Genomic DNA, 16,632 nt, shown 5'->3' on the forward strand with positions numbered 1-16,632 from the left:
CACGGTGTGCCTTGCCCGCTTCTTCCTAACCCGCTGCCCTTCTCTCCTGCAGCCCAGCTCTCGGCCCGCCGCGCAGAGTGGTCGGCACTCGGTGTCGGTGGAGGTTCAAGTGCAGCGCCAGCGGCAGGAGGAGCGCGAGAGTTTCCAGCAGGCCCAGCGCCAGTACAGCTCTCTGCCCAGGTAGGACTCTAGCGGGGGCTTCAGATGCTCTGAGGCTTTCAGAAAGCACCCCTACCCAAACTGCAGCCACTTCTCCAGCTTGCACCAGGGGCCACAGAGGACTGGGCAGTGCCAGGATGCCTGGCTTGGGGAGGGTGCCTCTCACCTCATGGCAAGATGACTAGGAAGTTCCCAGCATTTCCACCTGACAGCTCCCTGAAGCAAAATGAAGCAATGTGACCTATGAGTCCCAGTCTTTTTTTTTTTTTTGCTGTTTTGAATATTTTTTGTTCATTTTTTATTGATTTATTTGAGAGTGACAGACACAGAGAGAAAGACAGATAGAGGGAGAGAGAGAGAATGAGCATGCCAGGGCTTCGAGCCACTGCAAACGAACTCCAGATGCGTGCATCCCTTGTGCACCTGGCTAACGTGGGACCTGGGGAACCGAGCCTCGAACCGGGGTCCTTAGGCTTTACAGGTGAGCGCTTAACGCTAAGCCATCTCTCCAGCCCGAGTCCCAGTCTTTCTTGGGGATTTAGACCTGCTTCTGGTATCTGTTCTGTTCTTTTATACAAAATTTTCCTCTTCTGAAAAATGAGGACACACCGATGCTTTCGCTCACAGGGTAGTAGATGAATGACACTTTGTGTGTGTCAGGCTCTGTTAAAAGGGAGGTAGGTGTGCATGCACCTTTGTGGGGTGAGTGGCCACTGGTCTCACTCCAAACTGCCCTCTGCCCCGATGTCATTCTGTGAGGTAGAGTGGAGTCCCCAGGGCTTAGGGCTAACTAAACAAGAAAGGCTTGACTGCCAGGCTCCTGGGAAGGTCCCTCTGCTTATGGTATTCTTTGTCAGAGGACTAGTGTTACACGCTGAGATCACCAACACATTCCCAGCAGAGTTCCTTCCAGGAAGTACCCGGGAATGAACAAACATGCTGAAGAAGCCTCAGCCTAACGTTGTTGTCCTGTCTGAATCTGAGGTGACAAGACCTGTTCGGTGTCCAGAGATCTCGCTGTATTGATGTCAAGTAGAACATTGTAAATTTGAACAGCACAGTTTGGAGGGATGCAGGTGTTTATCTGTGCATGCTTGGCTGAGCCACGAGCTTGCTTCACTTTCTCATACAGGCAAGCTCTTCCAAAGGTTAACTATTCACTGTGACAACCCCAACAGACTTCACATCCACATGAATGTGAAGTCTGTGCCCATCAGCGTGGGCCACATCGAAGGGTGACTTCTTCAGTTAGTTCTTTTCTCAGTCCGTAAGGCTGGCTCTCCTTGGAACACTAACGGGGCTTTGCTTTCGAATAGGAGGATTAGCTGGGCTCATCATGCACCCCATCCTAGGTAAGAGGCCGTGTGGTTTGGCACAGTTCTTCACAAATCCCCTTGTCTTGCTCAGAGAAGTGAAGTGCCTTCCTCAGGGTCACACAGCTATAAACCCTCTGCCAGAATTCAAGTCCAAACATGCCCGTGCCCTGCAGCATGGGGCCCATTAGCCACCAAAGGCCTTCCTTACTAAGTTTGGGCTGTTACTACATTTAACTTCCCCACCGTGCTCTGCTTCCCCAGGCATTTGGAGAAGGGCCCCTGTATGAATGCATCTAGGGGGTAACTGCCTTGAGTTACACAGAAACCTCCGCCCTGACAGATCCCTTCCTGCAGCTGCGGGGCTCAGTTTCCATCAGGAGGGTAACATGGTGGTGTGGAGGGATCCATACACCTGCTGTGGTTTGACCTCCAGGGCCACATAGGTGGGCTGCAGCCAGTCCACTTTGTGTGATGGAGTGCCCGGGGCTGCGTTCTTGTTTTCCTTGGCAAGTGGTTGGCTTCATACATTCCAGCTGTGTTTCAGAGCATTCTGAGGAAAGAAAGGGGACTGCTAACAACGTTCACGTGAGAGAAGAACTTAGGCATGCAGGAGGCCAAGGGAGGGGGTGATGGGAGCAGAGGAGGCAGGCGTGGGGAGAGCCTGGAAGGAAAGCCAGCTAGGAGGGAAGGCGGACAGACAAGAGGTCCCCAGTCACTGGGAAAGTCTCCCCTGGGTCTACTGGCCATGCTCCCAAGTAGTTCAGACCTTCCACACTCAGCTTCTTTCTCTCCCTCCACACTCCAGTTTTTATTACTTGGTGTACTTTTCAATTGATGCATAAGGGCTGAGGAGACAGCTCAGTTGGTAAAGTGCTTGCCTTGCAAGCATGAGGCCCCACGTTTGATCCTAGAATCTTTGTGAAAATGCTGTGCATAGTGGTACAAGCTTCCGTCACTATCACTGGGGGCCAGGAGGGGTGAAGACAGGAGAACTTTTGGCCCTCACTGGTCATCCAGTGGAGCCTACATTGGTGAGCTTTAGGTCCTGTGTCAAAAAAGGGGGGATAAGCCGGGCGTGGTGGCGCATGCCTTTAATCCCAGCACTTGGGAGGAAGAGGAAGGAGGGATTGCCATGAGTTCGAGGACACTCTGAGACTACATAGTGAATTCCAGGTCAGCCTGGGCTAGAGTGAAACCCTACCTTGAAAAGCTAAAAAAAGAAAAAAGGAGGGGTGGATAGCATCTGAGGAATGGAACAGCACCTGATGTTGTCACCTGTTCTCTGCACACACATGCATGCCCACACATGCACATGCACACACACACGTGTACCTACGTATACAGGAGCATGCACACATGCATAAAAATACATGTATACAAATTGACACAGAGCATATGTGTGTGGGGTACAATGTGACATTTATGTATGTACTATGTAATGACCCAATCGAGGTATTTGCCTATGGCATCTTAGATGCTCATCATTTCTTTGTCAGCTAAAGTCAGATTCCTCTATATTATCTAATTTTGTCATGTGAAGTTACCCCATGTACTCTCTTCACTTAGCATTCCTCCTTTTCTACCTCTACCTCCACCTCCCTCTCCTGTGCGTCTCTTCGTCCTTTCTCCCAGAAGCGCTGCTAGAATGTTCCACATTGGCAAGCACGTCCCACTGCTGTTGCTGCTCGTACTACCGCTGCACCTGAATTTTTCCCATAGAAGAAAAGTACCTCTTTCCTCCTGGCTGATCATGGCTGTCTATTTTTAGTCATCTTATTCCACTTAGATATAAGGAAAAGCAGACATTCCCCCAAATAAAGAGTTGTGTAAGTTTCAGAAGAGGGGCTGAGAGCTCTGTACATCATGTTTCATCTTAGCTTCTGAGTGAGTCTTGGTGTTTGGGGGAAGGTGAGGCAGAGGAACATGCTCAGCCCTCTCCCAGCGGGGTGTCGGTTGGGAACTCACGTGGGAGGCCAGAGTCAGTTAAATCTGAGTCTCCAACATGGCTGTTGCTTACAGGCCCTTTGACTTCTGCTTTTGGATGTTGACAATTAGCAGAGGTTTGTGTAAACAAGTTGTAGGATGGCATTTGACACCAATGCAGTTATGCATACACACACAGCCAATTCCAAAGGAGAGCATAAAATAAAACAAATGGACAGAATCCGAGAGATAGATACGAGCCAGCTGCATTGGTAAAGTCTAACTGTAATAAAGGAACTTCACAGGCCGGTTGGCTTTCTCCCCTCTCTGCCCTTCCCCCTCCCATACACACATACACACACACATACACACACACACACACACACACACACACACACAGATACATAAAATTTTAAAATCTTTCATTTGTTCGTTTATTAGAGAGAAAGGCAGATAGAGAGAATGGGTGTGCCAGGGCCTCCAGCCACTGCAAACGAACTCTGGACCCATGTACCACCTTGGGCATCTGGCTTATGTGGGTCCTGGGGAACAGAACCTGGGTCCTTAGGCTTCACAGGCAAGTACCTTAACCACTAAGCAGACTCTGTAGTCCTAATTTCTTTTTCATTACAAATAAAGTGAAGAGTGACTGAGAAAAACACTTGACATCAACCTCTGGCCTCTAGATGCATACTCACTCATGTTTGTTCATACCACCTGTATACATGCATGTGCCCATATGCATGCACATATACACACAAAAAGAGTTGTAGTCTTTTTCTGCTGGCTCTCATGTCCTCTCTCTGCTCTGGCTGCATGCCTTCTTCATGACTTCTCTGCTCGTCACCACTCCGTGTCCACCCCACCAGGCCCATGATTCAGAGCATTCTGAGGAAAGAAAGGGGACTGCTAACAACGTTCACGTCTGCTCATCTCCTTTTTTGGCCTTGACTTTGTCTCTCCTAGCCCTGCTTTACCTCCTTCACCTCAGTAGCTGAGTCCTTGCTTGGAGTCTTGGGTCTTTGGCTCAAGTGCCCTGGCCTTGAGGCCTTAGTGAAGGTCGTTGTAGTCAGTAAGAGGCAATGACTGCATTAAGCAGGTCCAGAAATGTCCATGGGGGTGGGGGTCTTGCAGGCAAGCAGACCCAGGTGTTGGATGTAAACAGATCTGGGTGGAGCACACAGAGGTGTGTGGCTGTCGACTATGGCCTGTGGCCCAGCCAGGGTGGCAGGAGGAGCGTGAGTCTCCATGCGTGAGCTTCTAGGTTCTGCAGAAGAGTTTGGGAAGCGATATTGACCGACACTGGCCCTTTTGTCACAACCCAGCCCTTTTCACCAAAGAAGGGACAGTTAACGTTGCTGTTCCACTTATTCTCCTTGGCTCCAATAGATGCCCCTCTCCAAATCCTTGAAGACCACATCACTTTGTTATGAAACTGCTCTCAGATGCCAAGTGTCCCATCCCTGTGCCAAGCACTCTCCATATGGTGCTTCATTTCTTTGTCCCCACAGCAGTGGCAGGGACGGAGGCGCAGCCCCACACTGCCGCCTTCAGCTGCCTGAAGAATCTCCCTCAATTTTTTTAGGGACTTTGACTCAGGTGAAATCAGAATTGGCTTTAATGCAGAAAGGAATTTCAGGATGAGTCAGCATGACGCAGAATTGGGTTTATTAAAAATAGAAAGAAAGGAACCAAGAAAAGAATAAGGCAGAACATGGGGGTGGGCTTCTCAAAGAAACGTCATGCTTAAGTGTCTTAGCATTACCTATATAGACTGTTTTGGTGTTTTGGTTATATTTCTAAGGGTTTGCTAAGGAACATTTTATTTCCCCTCAGTTTGGATAAATGAGATGATAGGGAGGCTCTGGGAATGCCTTGGGCGGAGTTACAATCTGACAAGGTAAAACCCGAAGCCATATGGTTGTACAGGGTGAGGTAGGACATGACCCTTTAGCTGTAATGGGCTTATGGTGAGATTTCTGGAGAATTACTGGTTTAGAGCTGGGAAGGGAGAAAGGCCTTAAGCAAATATTGTGCATTGTATTGGAATTCTTGATTTTCAGCTGGGGAGAAGCTTCAACCAGATTGCTGGCTGAAGGACTCCTTTCCTTCCCATGTCCATAGTTTTCCTTGTCTGTCGGTCCTGCCTCACCAATGCCTTGTGAGGTCAGACACCACGTCCATCTCACAGATGAGTTGATGCTGGTCTAGTGAGCATAGCTCACCCCAGGTCACAACCACCCAGTGCGTTTCAGGACTTGGTCCTAAGCCATTCCTCTGTGCTTGGTGTGTACTTGCCAGTGTAAGGAACTTGTATTGTCTGCTTCTTTTTTAAACCATGGGTTTATTTCTCATCCCTTCCTCCAGTAGCTTCCTCACCAAGGAAGGAAAGTGTGCATGTTTGTGTACATGCACACATATGCATACATTTTACCCACATGTCTTATTTCAAACTTTTATAGATTAATATGAAGAAAACTTGAGCTATAAAAAAATGTATGCTCTCACACACCAGCAAGCCTTAATGTGTTCTCATGCATGTCAGTGCAGAGAGAGTCTGTATTCCTGGGGAGACACAAAACACAGCTCACTCCACAAGGCTGACATGCAGTGATACCTCAGGCCTCATGGGATGAGGAAGGACAGAGCGGTGGGTATCCATAGGCCAGAGATGAAAATGAGGTGAAATTTCTGCAGCCCAGTTTCTGATTATCTTCAAACTGATAACTAACTCACAAAGTCCCCTCCTTGCTGTGATATCAGTGACAGGCTCGTTGTTTTAATTAAAATTTCATGATTAATGTCAAATCTCTGGTTTCCTGCTGACACTTTCCATCATTCATGTCTCTGGACAGATTAATTGATGACTTTTTAAGTGAGATAACCAGGGCGTTAGGCAAATAAACTTTCTCCATCCAATCTTAAGGACTCTTATTTGAGCTAATGGTGAAAATGATGTGTGTGACTTCTCTGAAGAGAGCTAGATCAAGAAATTAGCCTTGGGCTTGAGAGATAGTTCAGCCATTGAAGATGCTTGCTTGCAGAGCCTGACGACCTGGGTTCTATTCCCCAGTACCCATGTAAAGCCAGAAGTACCAAGTGGCACATGCATCTAGAATTGGTTTGCAGTAGCAGGAGGCCCTGATGTGCCCATTCTCTCTCTCTCTCTCTCTCTCTCTCTCTCTCTCTCAAATAATTAAAAATATTTTTAAAGGAAATTGGTCTTCTCAATGATTCATAGACGCAGAGGTGATAGACATTAAGTCCATTTTCCATTTTGAAGCTGTCTGCAACTACATCTTCAGCCATATGGAAAATGGACAGATTTTGCCCCAAACCATATGGAACTTTAGAATGTTCAAAATGCAAATTGCTCCACTCCTATGGGAGCCCCATTGGGCTCCCAGACTGTATTTTCCTGCCACTGGCAGGAGTCTTTCTGAACATTCAGCTGTGTGTGTGTGTTGATGCGTTAGGCTGAGCAGCACATACCGTTGCCAAACCATCTTTTACTGGTAAATGGAGCAATATATTTTTTATATTACTCAATTGTCTTTCTTCCTTCTTCCATTTTCGAAGCCATATATATATATAGGGGCATGTCTTCCTTCCTGGCACAAAATTGTTTTACTCCATTATAGGTGATCTTTTTTGTCAATTCATGAAAGCATCCAGAGACTTGATAGCAAATTAATGATGTTTCAGAAATAATGTTTCCTGAAAACCATGTGCAACTTGACTACAGAAGTGATAAGAATTTGAAATTTCTGGATGGCTTGGATTTGGTTCCCTAAGCTGGGGTGGTAGAAAGTGGGTTAAATAGGCGAGCCATGCAGTTTAACACAGAAAATGCCACTTTCCTTGGACACCACATTGTACAATCCTTCATACAGCGTCCATGAGCTGGGTCTTGAAGGGACGGCCTGTTGCATTTTTAATCACAAAGGAGTCTCAGCTTACATCCTTCATAACTGAGCTCACATTGTAATCCACCACCTGTGCTTTGTGCTAGCCTGTGTTGCTGGCACTGTGGTGGCAGATATCTAAGATGTCTGTTGTGCTTGTTTGAAATTAAAGCATTCTTAAATGAGCTGTGATTATTGGCTACGCTGCCCCATCTCTAACGCTGTTTCCTGTACTCATCAGTGTGTCCAGCCCCCGGGATAGGGCTCCCCTAGCAGAGCTCACAGCCCCTCATAGTCCAGACGAGAGGTACCTGGTTTCTACTTCACTGCCCCATTCTTTCAGCACTGGTCACTTAGCCACGGGCAGTCACTTTTGAGTTCCCTCACAGTGTCTACAGCAGTATTTCCCCGCCTGGAAATGTGTATCTTTCTTGGCATGCTCCTCCTGGGCAGACAACCCCACACATTGACCTTTTTGCTTTCTTGCTAGGCAAAGCAGGAAGAATGCCAGCTCAATTTCGCAGGACTCCTGGGAGCAGAACTATGCCCCTGGTGAAGGCTTCCAGAGTGCCAAGGAGAACCCCAGGTATTCCAGCTACCAGGGCTCCCGGAACGGCTACCTGGGCGGGCATGGCTTCAATGCCAGGGTCATGCTGGAGACGCAGGAGCTCTTACGGCAGGAGCAGAGGCGGAAGGAGCAGCAGATGAAGAAACAGCCTCCATCCGAGGGTGTCCGGGGACCCTTCCGGCAAGATGTGCCCCCGTCCCCCTCTCAGGTAGCCAGGCTGAACAGACTGCAGACCCCAGAGAAGGGGCGGCCCTTCTATTCCTGAGCACGAGGACGGCGCTTCGTGTCATGCAATAAAGGACATTTTCCTATGAAGACTTGTGTTTGGGGAGTTTTTTACAGCCTTGATGGTACTATGGAATATTTCTGTTGCTGGTTTCAGTGCCTTTAAGCAGGGTGGGCAAAGAAACAGGAAGCCTTAATGTCTTTGCCACTGTATCTCAAGTGTCTGTTTCACGGAAGGATTCCCCACCTCCTGACAATCATATACGTGAGGCATTTGTCCGTCCGCATCTCGTCTGGGCAGACCAGGAACCTCGGCTCCGTGCATAAGATGTCCATGGAGTCATAGCTCCTTCTTTGTGATGGGCTTCGAAGTAGCAAGTGTTGCTGGCCCCGTCTCTCCCTTTGGGCTCTCAGCTGAGGGGACAACATCTTAGTGTCTGGAAATGAAAGTGGGGCTTTCCAGTACTTCGCAGCAGGGATGTTTCTAGAACTCTGAGTCAGTCTGGGTTTCCCTTTCCTTCCCTGCACCTCAGAGCAGGAAGGTTCTGCCATGGTGTTGAAGAAGCCATATGCCAACGTCATTTGCTTATCAGGGGTCCTTTTCCAACTGCCTTATAATTCAACACTACCCATAACGTGATGATTCCAGTCTGTGTTTATCAATACACTTGTTCAGTCACATTTCTCCACACAGGTCTGTGGCGGGGGGAATGAGGGCCACGGGAGTGGCCTGGGTGGGTGAAGGGCTGGGCCTGCCTCTCAGCTCTTCAGGTTGAGCAGGGGCCAGTCCAACCAATCATCATTTTAATTAATTTTTGTTGTAACAAGTTGGCAAGGAGGGTGGGCATAGAACAGGACAATGAAAAATCAGTCACTTTGGGATTCTAAAAACTGATCCCCAGTTTTTGAGGTTGGTTGGAATTGATTTTTAATCTCTTACTCCCATACATTGTGTCCTTACCTGGTGAGGTCACATGATTATATAATTCTGCCACAAAACAAGAGAAAAGCCATTCCACCTCACCCCAGAAAACATTTTGGCATCCCAAAACAATGGTAATAAGAAGACAGCTCTTGTGCCTATAGCTTAGCTCATGCATGTGTCACGAGGCCCTCCAATGTGCCCCACTTTTCATCTGTTGGTCTGAACATCCTGTATTATAAACCATGGCTGGGTTGCTAAAGTGCCTGTGAATCTCGATGTGAAAACAAAACAAAACAAAACAACCTTGAGATGAAAGCTCAGTGTACCATGTATTAACAAAAAAGAAAAGCAAAAAAAAAAAAAAAAAAAAGACATGTATTGATACGCCTATTTTTTTTTACTGGCACATTGTATTTTTGTGTCCACTTGTTTTTAGAAAATATGTGAAGTGCCCACAGGCACATGTGTCTCTTTTGCATCTCTGTGTAGTGGTTCTGTTTGTTAACGATGTGCAGTGATGTTGAAGTGGAATTACCAATGGAAGCGCGGTGCCCTTGGGTGACAGGTCGTTCTCACAGCCTTCCTGAGCTGTAAGAGACAGCTCTCCTTGTATATATGACACTTCTAATAAAAGGCATATTTCCTCCTGTTCTTTTGGTGTCTGTAGCTTCTGTCCAGTCTCTACTAACTGAGTTTTTTAGAAGTATATTAACAGATGTGATTTTTCCCCCTTATTTAGTGAGAGGTATGGACTGGTTGGGGGCCAGCTGGTTGGACCTACATAAAGGGAAAGTCTGACAGGATGCCACTTGTTCCCCCTGAGCCCCAGATACATGTACTGTGAGCCCACAAAACAATCCCAATTCTCTTATACTTCCAATACAAACCTATTTTCCAATCATTAAATAAGGCCTTACAATTTCCTTTAGATGTGCATCCACCATAGTTGTAAGGTATTTTGAAGGCTTAAAGGGAGTACATCTCCAGTCTAGTACATAGACAGAGCCATCTTTGTGAAGACCTCCATGGTGCCCTGTGGTTTCAGGGCAGTCCACACCTTGTTGCTAAATCTAACTTCTGGCATCTCACAAAACCCAGGAAATGTCACCTTTTTAGTTAAAGGTGTGGGAAAGTAGAAAAAATAGATTTGTTTATTTTCTCTGTTCAGGAGGCCTGCTGCAAGTATTAAAACTCAGGAGAGGCGATAGTGGAGATGGTGAGGATACAAATCATAAAGAGATTCGAGGGCTAACACAGACCACGGGAGCCACACTGGGGTCAGTGCAGAAATACAAACATGGGCTATCAAGTGATCTGATTAAGACTTCACAAGGGTGGGGAGTTGCTGCTGGATTTAGGATCCGAGCCCCCATTAGGCACTGTCAGAGAGAGGCCCACCCCATGAAGGGGCATGTGGGACCCTCAGGCACAGAGCATCTCAGCTGTCATTGGAAAGCAGAGTCCCACTGTGGTCTCATTACCACAGGATCCAGTAAGACTAGAAACTGATCAGAGTTGTGAGGGTCAGAGCCTGGATCCTGACAATCCTGACAAAAGGGCCACTCATCCTCCATAGTCCAGTTAAAGAGACACGTCACCACGCAAAACAAAACAGGTTTATTTAACATGGCCATATTGGAGAGGTCCAATTGACTTCGTAAGTCCATTTTCAGGATGCTGATGTGTGGTTTAGGTTTAAGTGGAGGGCAACAAGTATGCATAGGTAAGTAGTTTGGTTAAGGTGTGCCCCCCGCCATCACTGGGCTCTAGGCTTTCTTACAAGGTAGTCTGACAACTTGTCAGAACTGGTTGAAATCCAAGTGGATTTTCCCTTTAGGTTGGTCCCACCAGCTGGACCCCAAGCAGTCCACACCTCTCTGGGGTCCCTTTGGGCCCTCTGCATCTTCCACTGCTCTCATTAAGAAGGGCTTCTTGGGAAAGACGGCTCAGTGGTTAAAGTTACTGTAGCTGTACAAGCCTGGTGACCAGAACCCCCCTAAGGCCAGATCATTTCTTCTATAGGATGGCACCGGCGTTGGGAGCCTTTTTCCTTCTCTCAGCATGAGATTCCTGGGAAAATCCCAGTTTCCTGGGGTCACTGTCTCAAACACCCTCGTAGCCACAGAGAGGGGCACAAGTGTCTGTCTTCGGAATGTCTTTATTCCCACCAAGGTGGTTACAAGGTAAGTATTTGTATCATAATTACAAAGCAGGAAAATAATGGGCCTGTATAAGCTCCTCCCCACTCTAGTGAAATATCGGACATTAGCTGCTTTCAAAGTTAAGAGAGGTTTATTTTACTCAGAATTACGGAGATGTATGTCCCAGACCATGCAGCCCCACTTGGAACTGGAGCATGTGTGGAAGCAAGTTACACACCTTAGGCCAGGAAGGAGAGGAGAGAAAGGAGACCGGGGAAGGAGAGGCAGCGGGCAGAAAGAGGAGGAAGAGAACGGAGCCTCACAATCCTCGCGGAGTTCACACTTCCAGCGGCGGCTGAAGAGCAGTGATGGGGGTGGGGGTGACACCAGTATGAACAGGACAGCAGCCAGTTGGCACGAGCATGGAGCGAGGGGCAGCATTGTGAAATGCACAAAGCAGACGCTACGTGAGTGACCTAGGAAGGGTCTTAAGACTTGCGGCCCTGAGCTGTGGAGTGTGTATACATTTCCCAGGTCACTGGCCCACGCCCATTCTCAGGAGTGTCTGGCCCTTTCCTAACTAAACTGTTCCTATTTCTACTACCATCCACGTGTGCCTAGTGCAATTCTTTGTGGCAGGACACATGAATCTAGGATCTTAGTAGGTGGACCCCACCCTGACCCTGACTCCAAGCCACACCTATAAACACAAAGACCTACTAAATCCCACCTCCCAACAGTTCCATCACCCCAAACCCCAGCAGCACTATTGAGGACCAAACTTGTAACTCATTAACTTTGAGAGACACTAACAAAAATCATCACAGTAATATATGTATATTATATGTATATATGTATATTACATGTAATAATTTATATGTATATTACATGTAACCCCCCTGCCTTTTTGCTCTGTGGTCAGTAGAACAGAAATAGCAGCCCTCAAAGCATGCCTGCATAGCCAGGGCTGTCCTCCTGCCGCAGAGGAAAAGGCTGTCTTCTTTCTACCAGGAAGTCACACATCAAATAATAATAAAACCAGATAATTTTTTTGTTGTTCAGTGGGGGTGGAGGGGTCAGCAATTTTATTCCAGGCCATTTTTGTAAACAGTTGTAGAAAGCAAAACAACTGAATTCTCTGTGGGCAACATTACTGTAGTGGTCCGGGCATCACTTACTTTCTTGTTGCTGGGACGAAATACCAGGCCAGAGACAGCGTATGGAAGGAAAAGGGTTGATTTGCCTTACAGTGTCATGGGGGAAGCTTCATTGTGGTGGGGAAGGCGGGGCAGGCTGCAGTGGAAAGCCCATCATCTCACCACAGTCTGGAAGCCAAGACAGATGAACATGTGGGGCCTGGCACAGCACCTGGACTCCTGCCCCCCAGGGACCTACTTCCTCCTGAAGGTTCCACAACCTTCCCAAACACTGCCACTAGCTGGAGATCAAGTGTTCAAACAGATGATCCTAGGAGAAGTAGTTTACATTCAAATCACAGTAGTCCTCTACCATGAGTCTGAAAAGGAAGGAGCAAGTGAGTGACCAGGAGCAAGTTGGCATCATTGCTTGAGACCTGCCACCCTTAGAGCTGCTCCCTCCCTCAGTAGATTTTACCTGAAAACATATGTCTTTGTATATTCACATTGTTGCCACAGGTACCTGCAACTCCGGTCACCTCGGTGGGTTCCTTTTTCATCCTATGTGCCCATGAAGACCAGGTGTTGCCCCCAGTCAAAAAACAACCTACGGAGCTGGGGAGGTGGCTCGGTGCATAAAATGCTTGTCCCGCATCCTTGAGCACCTGAGTCCAGGTCTGAGCAGCGGGGAGGTGGGCCGGAGAGTCCCTGGAGCTGACTGGTAGCTAGCATTCAGGAGTGTGGACTGTCTTTGACAGTGGCTGAGTGTTTCTTATCTGGGCTCCTTGGGCAGGCAATAGTAACTCAGGAGCTAGGGTGCCAAAAGCTCAACAGTCACACAAAGCTTCTGCCAAGTTAGTGGCTTTCTGGGTTCTTCTCTTCAGAATATTGATAAATGAAATCCACAGACCAGAAGATAAAATGTATAAAGATTTTTATTATACACCTTATAGAGATGGGGCTTTAGAAGACAGCTTAAGGAATACAGAGCTGCCCAAATGGGCAGGAGTGGGGTTCCCTTAAAATGGAAAAGCCCGCCTAGAGACCCCGGTTGGGGTTTTACAAGGGACCCTACTGGTTAGGGGTAGAACTGGTTAGCTCAGTTTCATGCCAGGCGCTCAGGGAAGGAGCACTCCTTTTGTATTCCGTCCTCTTCTAAGGAAGCCACAGGCATGTATTCTCCTTCTCTGGCATGTTTTAGGAGACAGGAGATAAGAAAAAGAACAGATTGTCTCTTAGGGGCCCAAAGACATTCTTCACTTTTTCTTTCAGGGAGACCCTGTTCCTGCTGAACTGTCAGAACTAGTCTAGATGAATCGGTGAGTGGAAGAGTCTGTCTCAGCAAATAAGGTGGAGAGCAGTCGAGGAAGACACCCCTGATATGAACCTCTGGCTTCAACACACATGCGTACACACCGTAAGATTCTCAGAAAACTCCGCCCATTTCCCTGTCTTCCCTGGGCATTCTTTAACTAGGCCCGGAATACTGAAGCTACATCCTGCTAGGGTAAATAGGATTTCAAAGAGTTGTCTCTCCCCCTCCCTGGATGCTCAAACTAGCTCTGGGGTCTTAGAACTCCTGTACCTACCATTATGGTGCCTGAGCCTTTCTGCACCTGAGCTGAGAGGGAAAACAACCTCCTCCCAGGTATCTCCTGTTGGCTCAAAGGCCCGCTTTTCCCAAGGTGTTCAGTGGATGTCCAACCAGCCTGGCTACTGCAGGCTCTAGTCAACCTTCCCGCACACTCCATGCGGTAACACAACACCATCCCTTTTGTCACCAAAAGACTTAAACACCTCTCGCTCCTTCTATTAGATGGGTCTGGCACTTCCTTCTTTTCTCCCGGTTCAGAGGCCCCTTCCACCTTCCTCTTTGCTCCTGGTATGAAGTCAGCTGCTCCCAAACCTGCCATTGTCTCGCTGGCATTAAATGAAACCTTGGGCCCAAGAAATTGTCTCTATTGTGAACCCTGAACTGGACACACATATGCATATGCACCCCCCCCACACACACACATACACCATTGTAAAATGGAGTTGTGGGGGTTCAGAAAAAAAATTCCTTGAACTCAAAACCCTGAGTTTGTATCAGTTTTTAACCAAAGAATTGAATAAACCAGACTGAGAAGGATAATTTATAAACCATATTCAGAAATATTTGAGAGAGAGGGAGGGAGGGTCTGCGGACCGAAGAAGGAAAAATGGATTCACCCACATGACCCAAGAACCCATGTGGAAAATGAGCATGAGCCTAAAATATCAAAAGGAATTTAGAGAGGAGAGAGAAGAAAGTGCAGAAAGTGCCTGGGTCAGGTGGAGGGCAGGAGGGGAGAGCTCATGTGCCAGTAGGGGAGGCTTATGTGGACAGGAACCTGGACATTCAGGAGAGAGGAACAGGCTGCAGAGAGAGACCACCCACCAGGCCAACGTCTACAGATAGCCTTAGTGTGATGGGCTTTACCCTCAGGCTCAGGAGCGGCTCAGAGAGAGCCAATTGGTATGGATGCAGGGGGCTGGCTCAGAAGAAGGCCAGACAGGACTCCAGGTTTTGGGACTAAGCTTAACTAATGTCGTGATCAGATTTAAATTCTACATAAGGGGGATGGAGAGATGGCTTAGTGGTTAAGCGCTTGCCTGTGAAGCCTAAGGACCCCGGTTCGAGGCTCGGTTCCCCAGATCCCACGTTAGCCAGATGCACAAGGGTGTGCACGCGTCTGGAGTTTGTTTGCAGAGGCTGGAAGCCCTGGCGCGCCCATTCTCTCTCTCTCCCTCTATCTGTCTTTCTCTCTGTGTCTGTCGCTCTCAAATAAATAAAATTTAAAAAAAAATTCTACATAAGGGGAACTCTTTCTGAGAGAGGAGCTCGAGTTGTTTATGGTAAAAACAGATCTAGGTAATTCCCTTAGTCAAGAGTTGAGGAGAGAGAGATTCTTCTCAGGTCTCTAGTAAAGTAGAGATCGCTAGGGCAGACATAAGGACATTTTCTGCTTTTTACTTTTGGGGCCCAGTCACCCTAAACTACTTAACAAAGCTACCTGACTGTCTCTCACCAGCGCACACACACAGACCATATACACACACATGCACACCACATGGGCATGCACGCTTACACGCAAACATGCTCCCTAAAGGACAAGCAATGGCCAAGCAGAAACTGCTTTGTTTGTCAGTCACGAAGGACATGTGTCTGTTGGTTCCCTGTGTGAGACAAATGTTCTTTGGACAGCATAGAATATGCCAGAAATGTACGTCTGTTGAACAGAGAGCTCTTTCTTTGCTTTTATTTTCCTCCCTCTGCCCCCACCCCCGGTTTTTTTTGGAACAAAGACTTCTCCAATGATGATCTGTTGGGTAAGGAGGTAATCTTTTCTTACTGCAGAGACAGGATATTATCTTAATAAGGCAGCTAACAGGAGCGTTCACGGGTCAGAGAGTGAGAATGACAGAGGGAGGCTGTAATGGAAAAGAACACCAGCTCTGAGTAATGACTAGATCAAAAGGCTGGCTCAATTAAACTGACTTTTTTTTTTAATGTACGGGGATGAGTGTGGTAATTCTGAACATAAGCTTTCCTTCTCTCTCTTGAAACAAGCAGCTGATATTCTGTTCAGAGTTCCTGGGTAAAAGGTAAAGTCGAAAATGCCCTCCACTTAGAAGGAGCCCACTTCCCCTCTAGATGGGTCCTTATCTCCAGTTACCTGCCAGGACAGCTCCTGCCCCTTCTCTATTCTTCAGCTTTTATTCCCGACTTGTGAAGCAGACATCTGCGAGTGACCTTTGGGTCCCTAACTAATTTCTTCTGTGTGGTGCTGGGGATGAATGGAGGGTCTTGCATTTGTCAAGCAAGTGCGCCCCTACTGAGCTGCTCCTGCGCCCTTCCTTTTCTCTTACTTTTTTGGGACAGGGTCTTACCAAGTTGCTCAGGCTACCCTTGAGCTCACTCTGAAGCCCTAACCGGCATTGAACCTGCCATCCTCCCATCTCAGCCTCCCAAGGACCTGAATCAAGGCTTGCAGTCAATCTAACCTCTGTAGGTTACATCTTCTAGCAGTCCATGTGACTTTTAAAGGGTCCCTAATGCCTCCTGGAAGGTGGGGAATCCTTTGCTTGTGAGGAAAACTAATCTTCCTCATGTCCCCCTCCGCCCTGTCTGAGTTCAGGTCTAAATGACTAGTTTTTATGTTCTAATTGATTTTTTTTTTTACTATTTGGATGTGAGTGGGGTGTGTGGTGTGTATACGTGGATGAGAGCGGGGTGCGGGGCGTGTATACGTGGATGAGAGCGGGGTGCGGGGTGTGTATATATGTGGATGTGAGCGGGGTGCGGGGCGTGT

At 47.7% G+C, this 16,632-nt stretch overlaps 1 protein-coding gene across 14 annotated transcripts in view; it reads left to right on the forward strand.

Moving 5' to 3' along the window:
* Pard3 (par-3 family cell polarity regulator) overlaps positions 1 to 9,672 on the forward strand; it is a 619,141-nt gene extending 609,469 nt beyond the window's left edge. For all 14 annotated transcript variants that reach the window (XM_004659771.3, XM_045148688.1, XM_045148686.1 and 11 more), the window contains 2 exons: positions 53 to 180; positions 7,794 to 9,672. In XM_004659771.3, coding sequence (XP_004659828.2) covers positions 53 to 180; positions 7,794 to 8,136 — 471 coding nt within the window. In that variant the 3' untranslated portion in view covers positions 8,137 to 9,672. The remainder of the gene's footprint in view (positions 1 to 52; positions 181 to 7,793) is intronic.
* Positions 9,673 to 16,632: the final 6,960 nt, after the last annotated feature.

Source organism: Jaculus jaculus, chromosome 5 (genome assembly GCF_020740685.1).
Source record: "Jaculus jaculus isolate mJacJac1 chromosome 5, mJacJac1.mat.Y.cur, whole genome shotgun sequence".
Lineage (NCBI taxonomy): Eukaryota > Metazoa > Chordata > Mammalia > Rodentia > Dipodidae > Jaculus > Jaculus jaculus.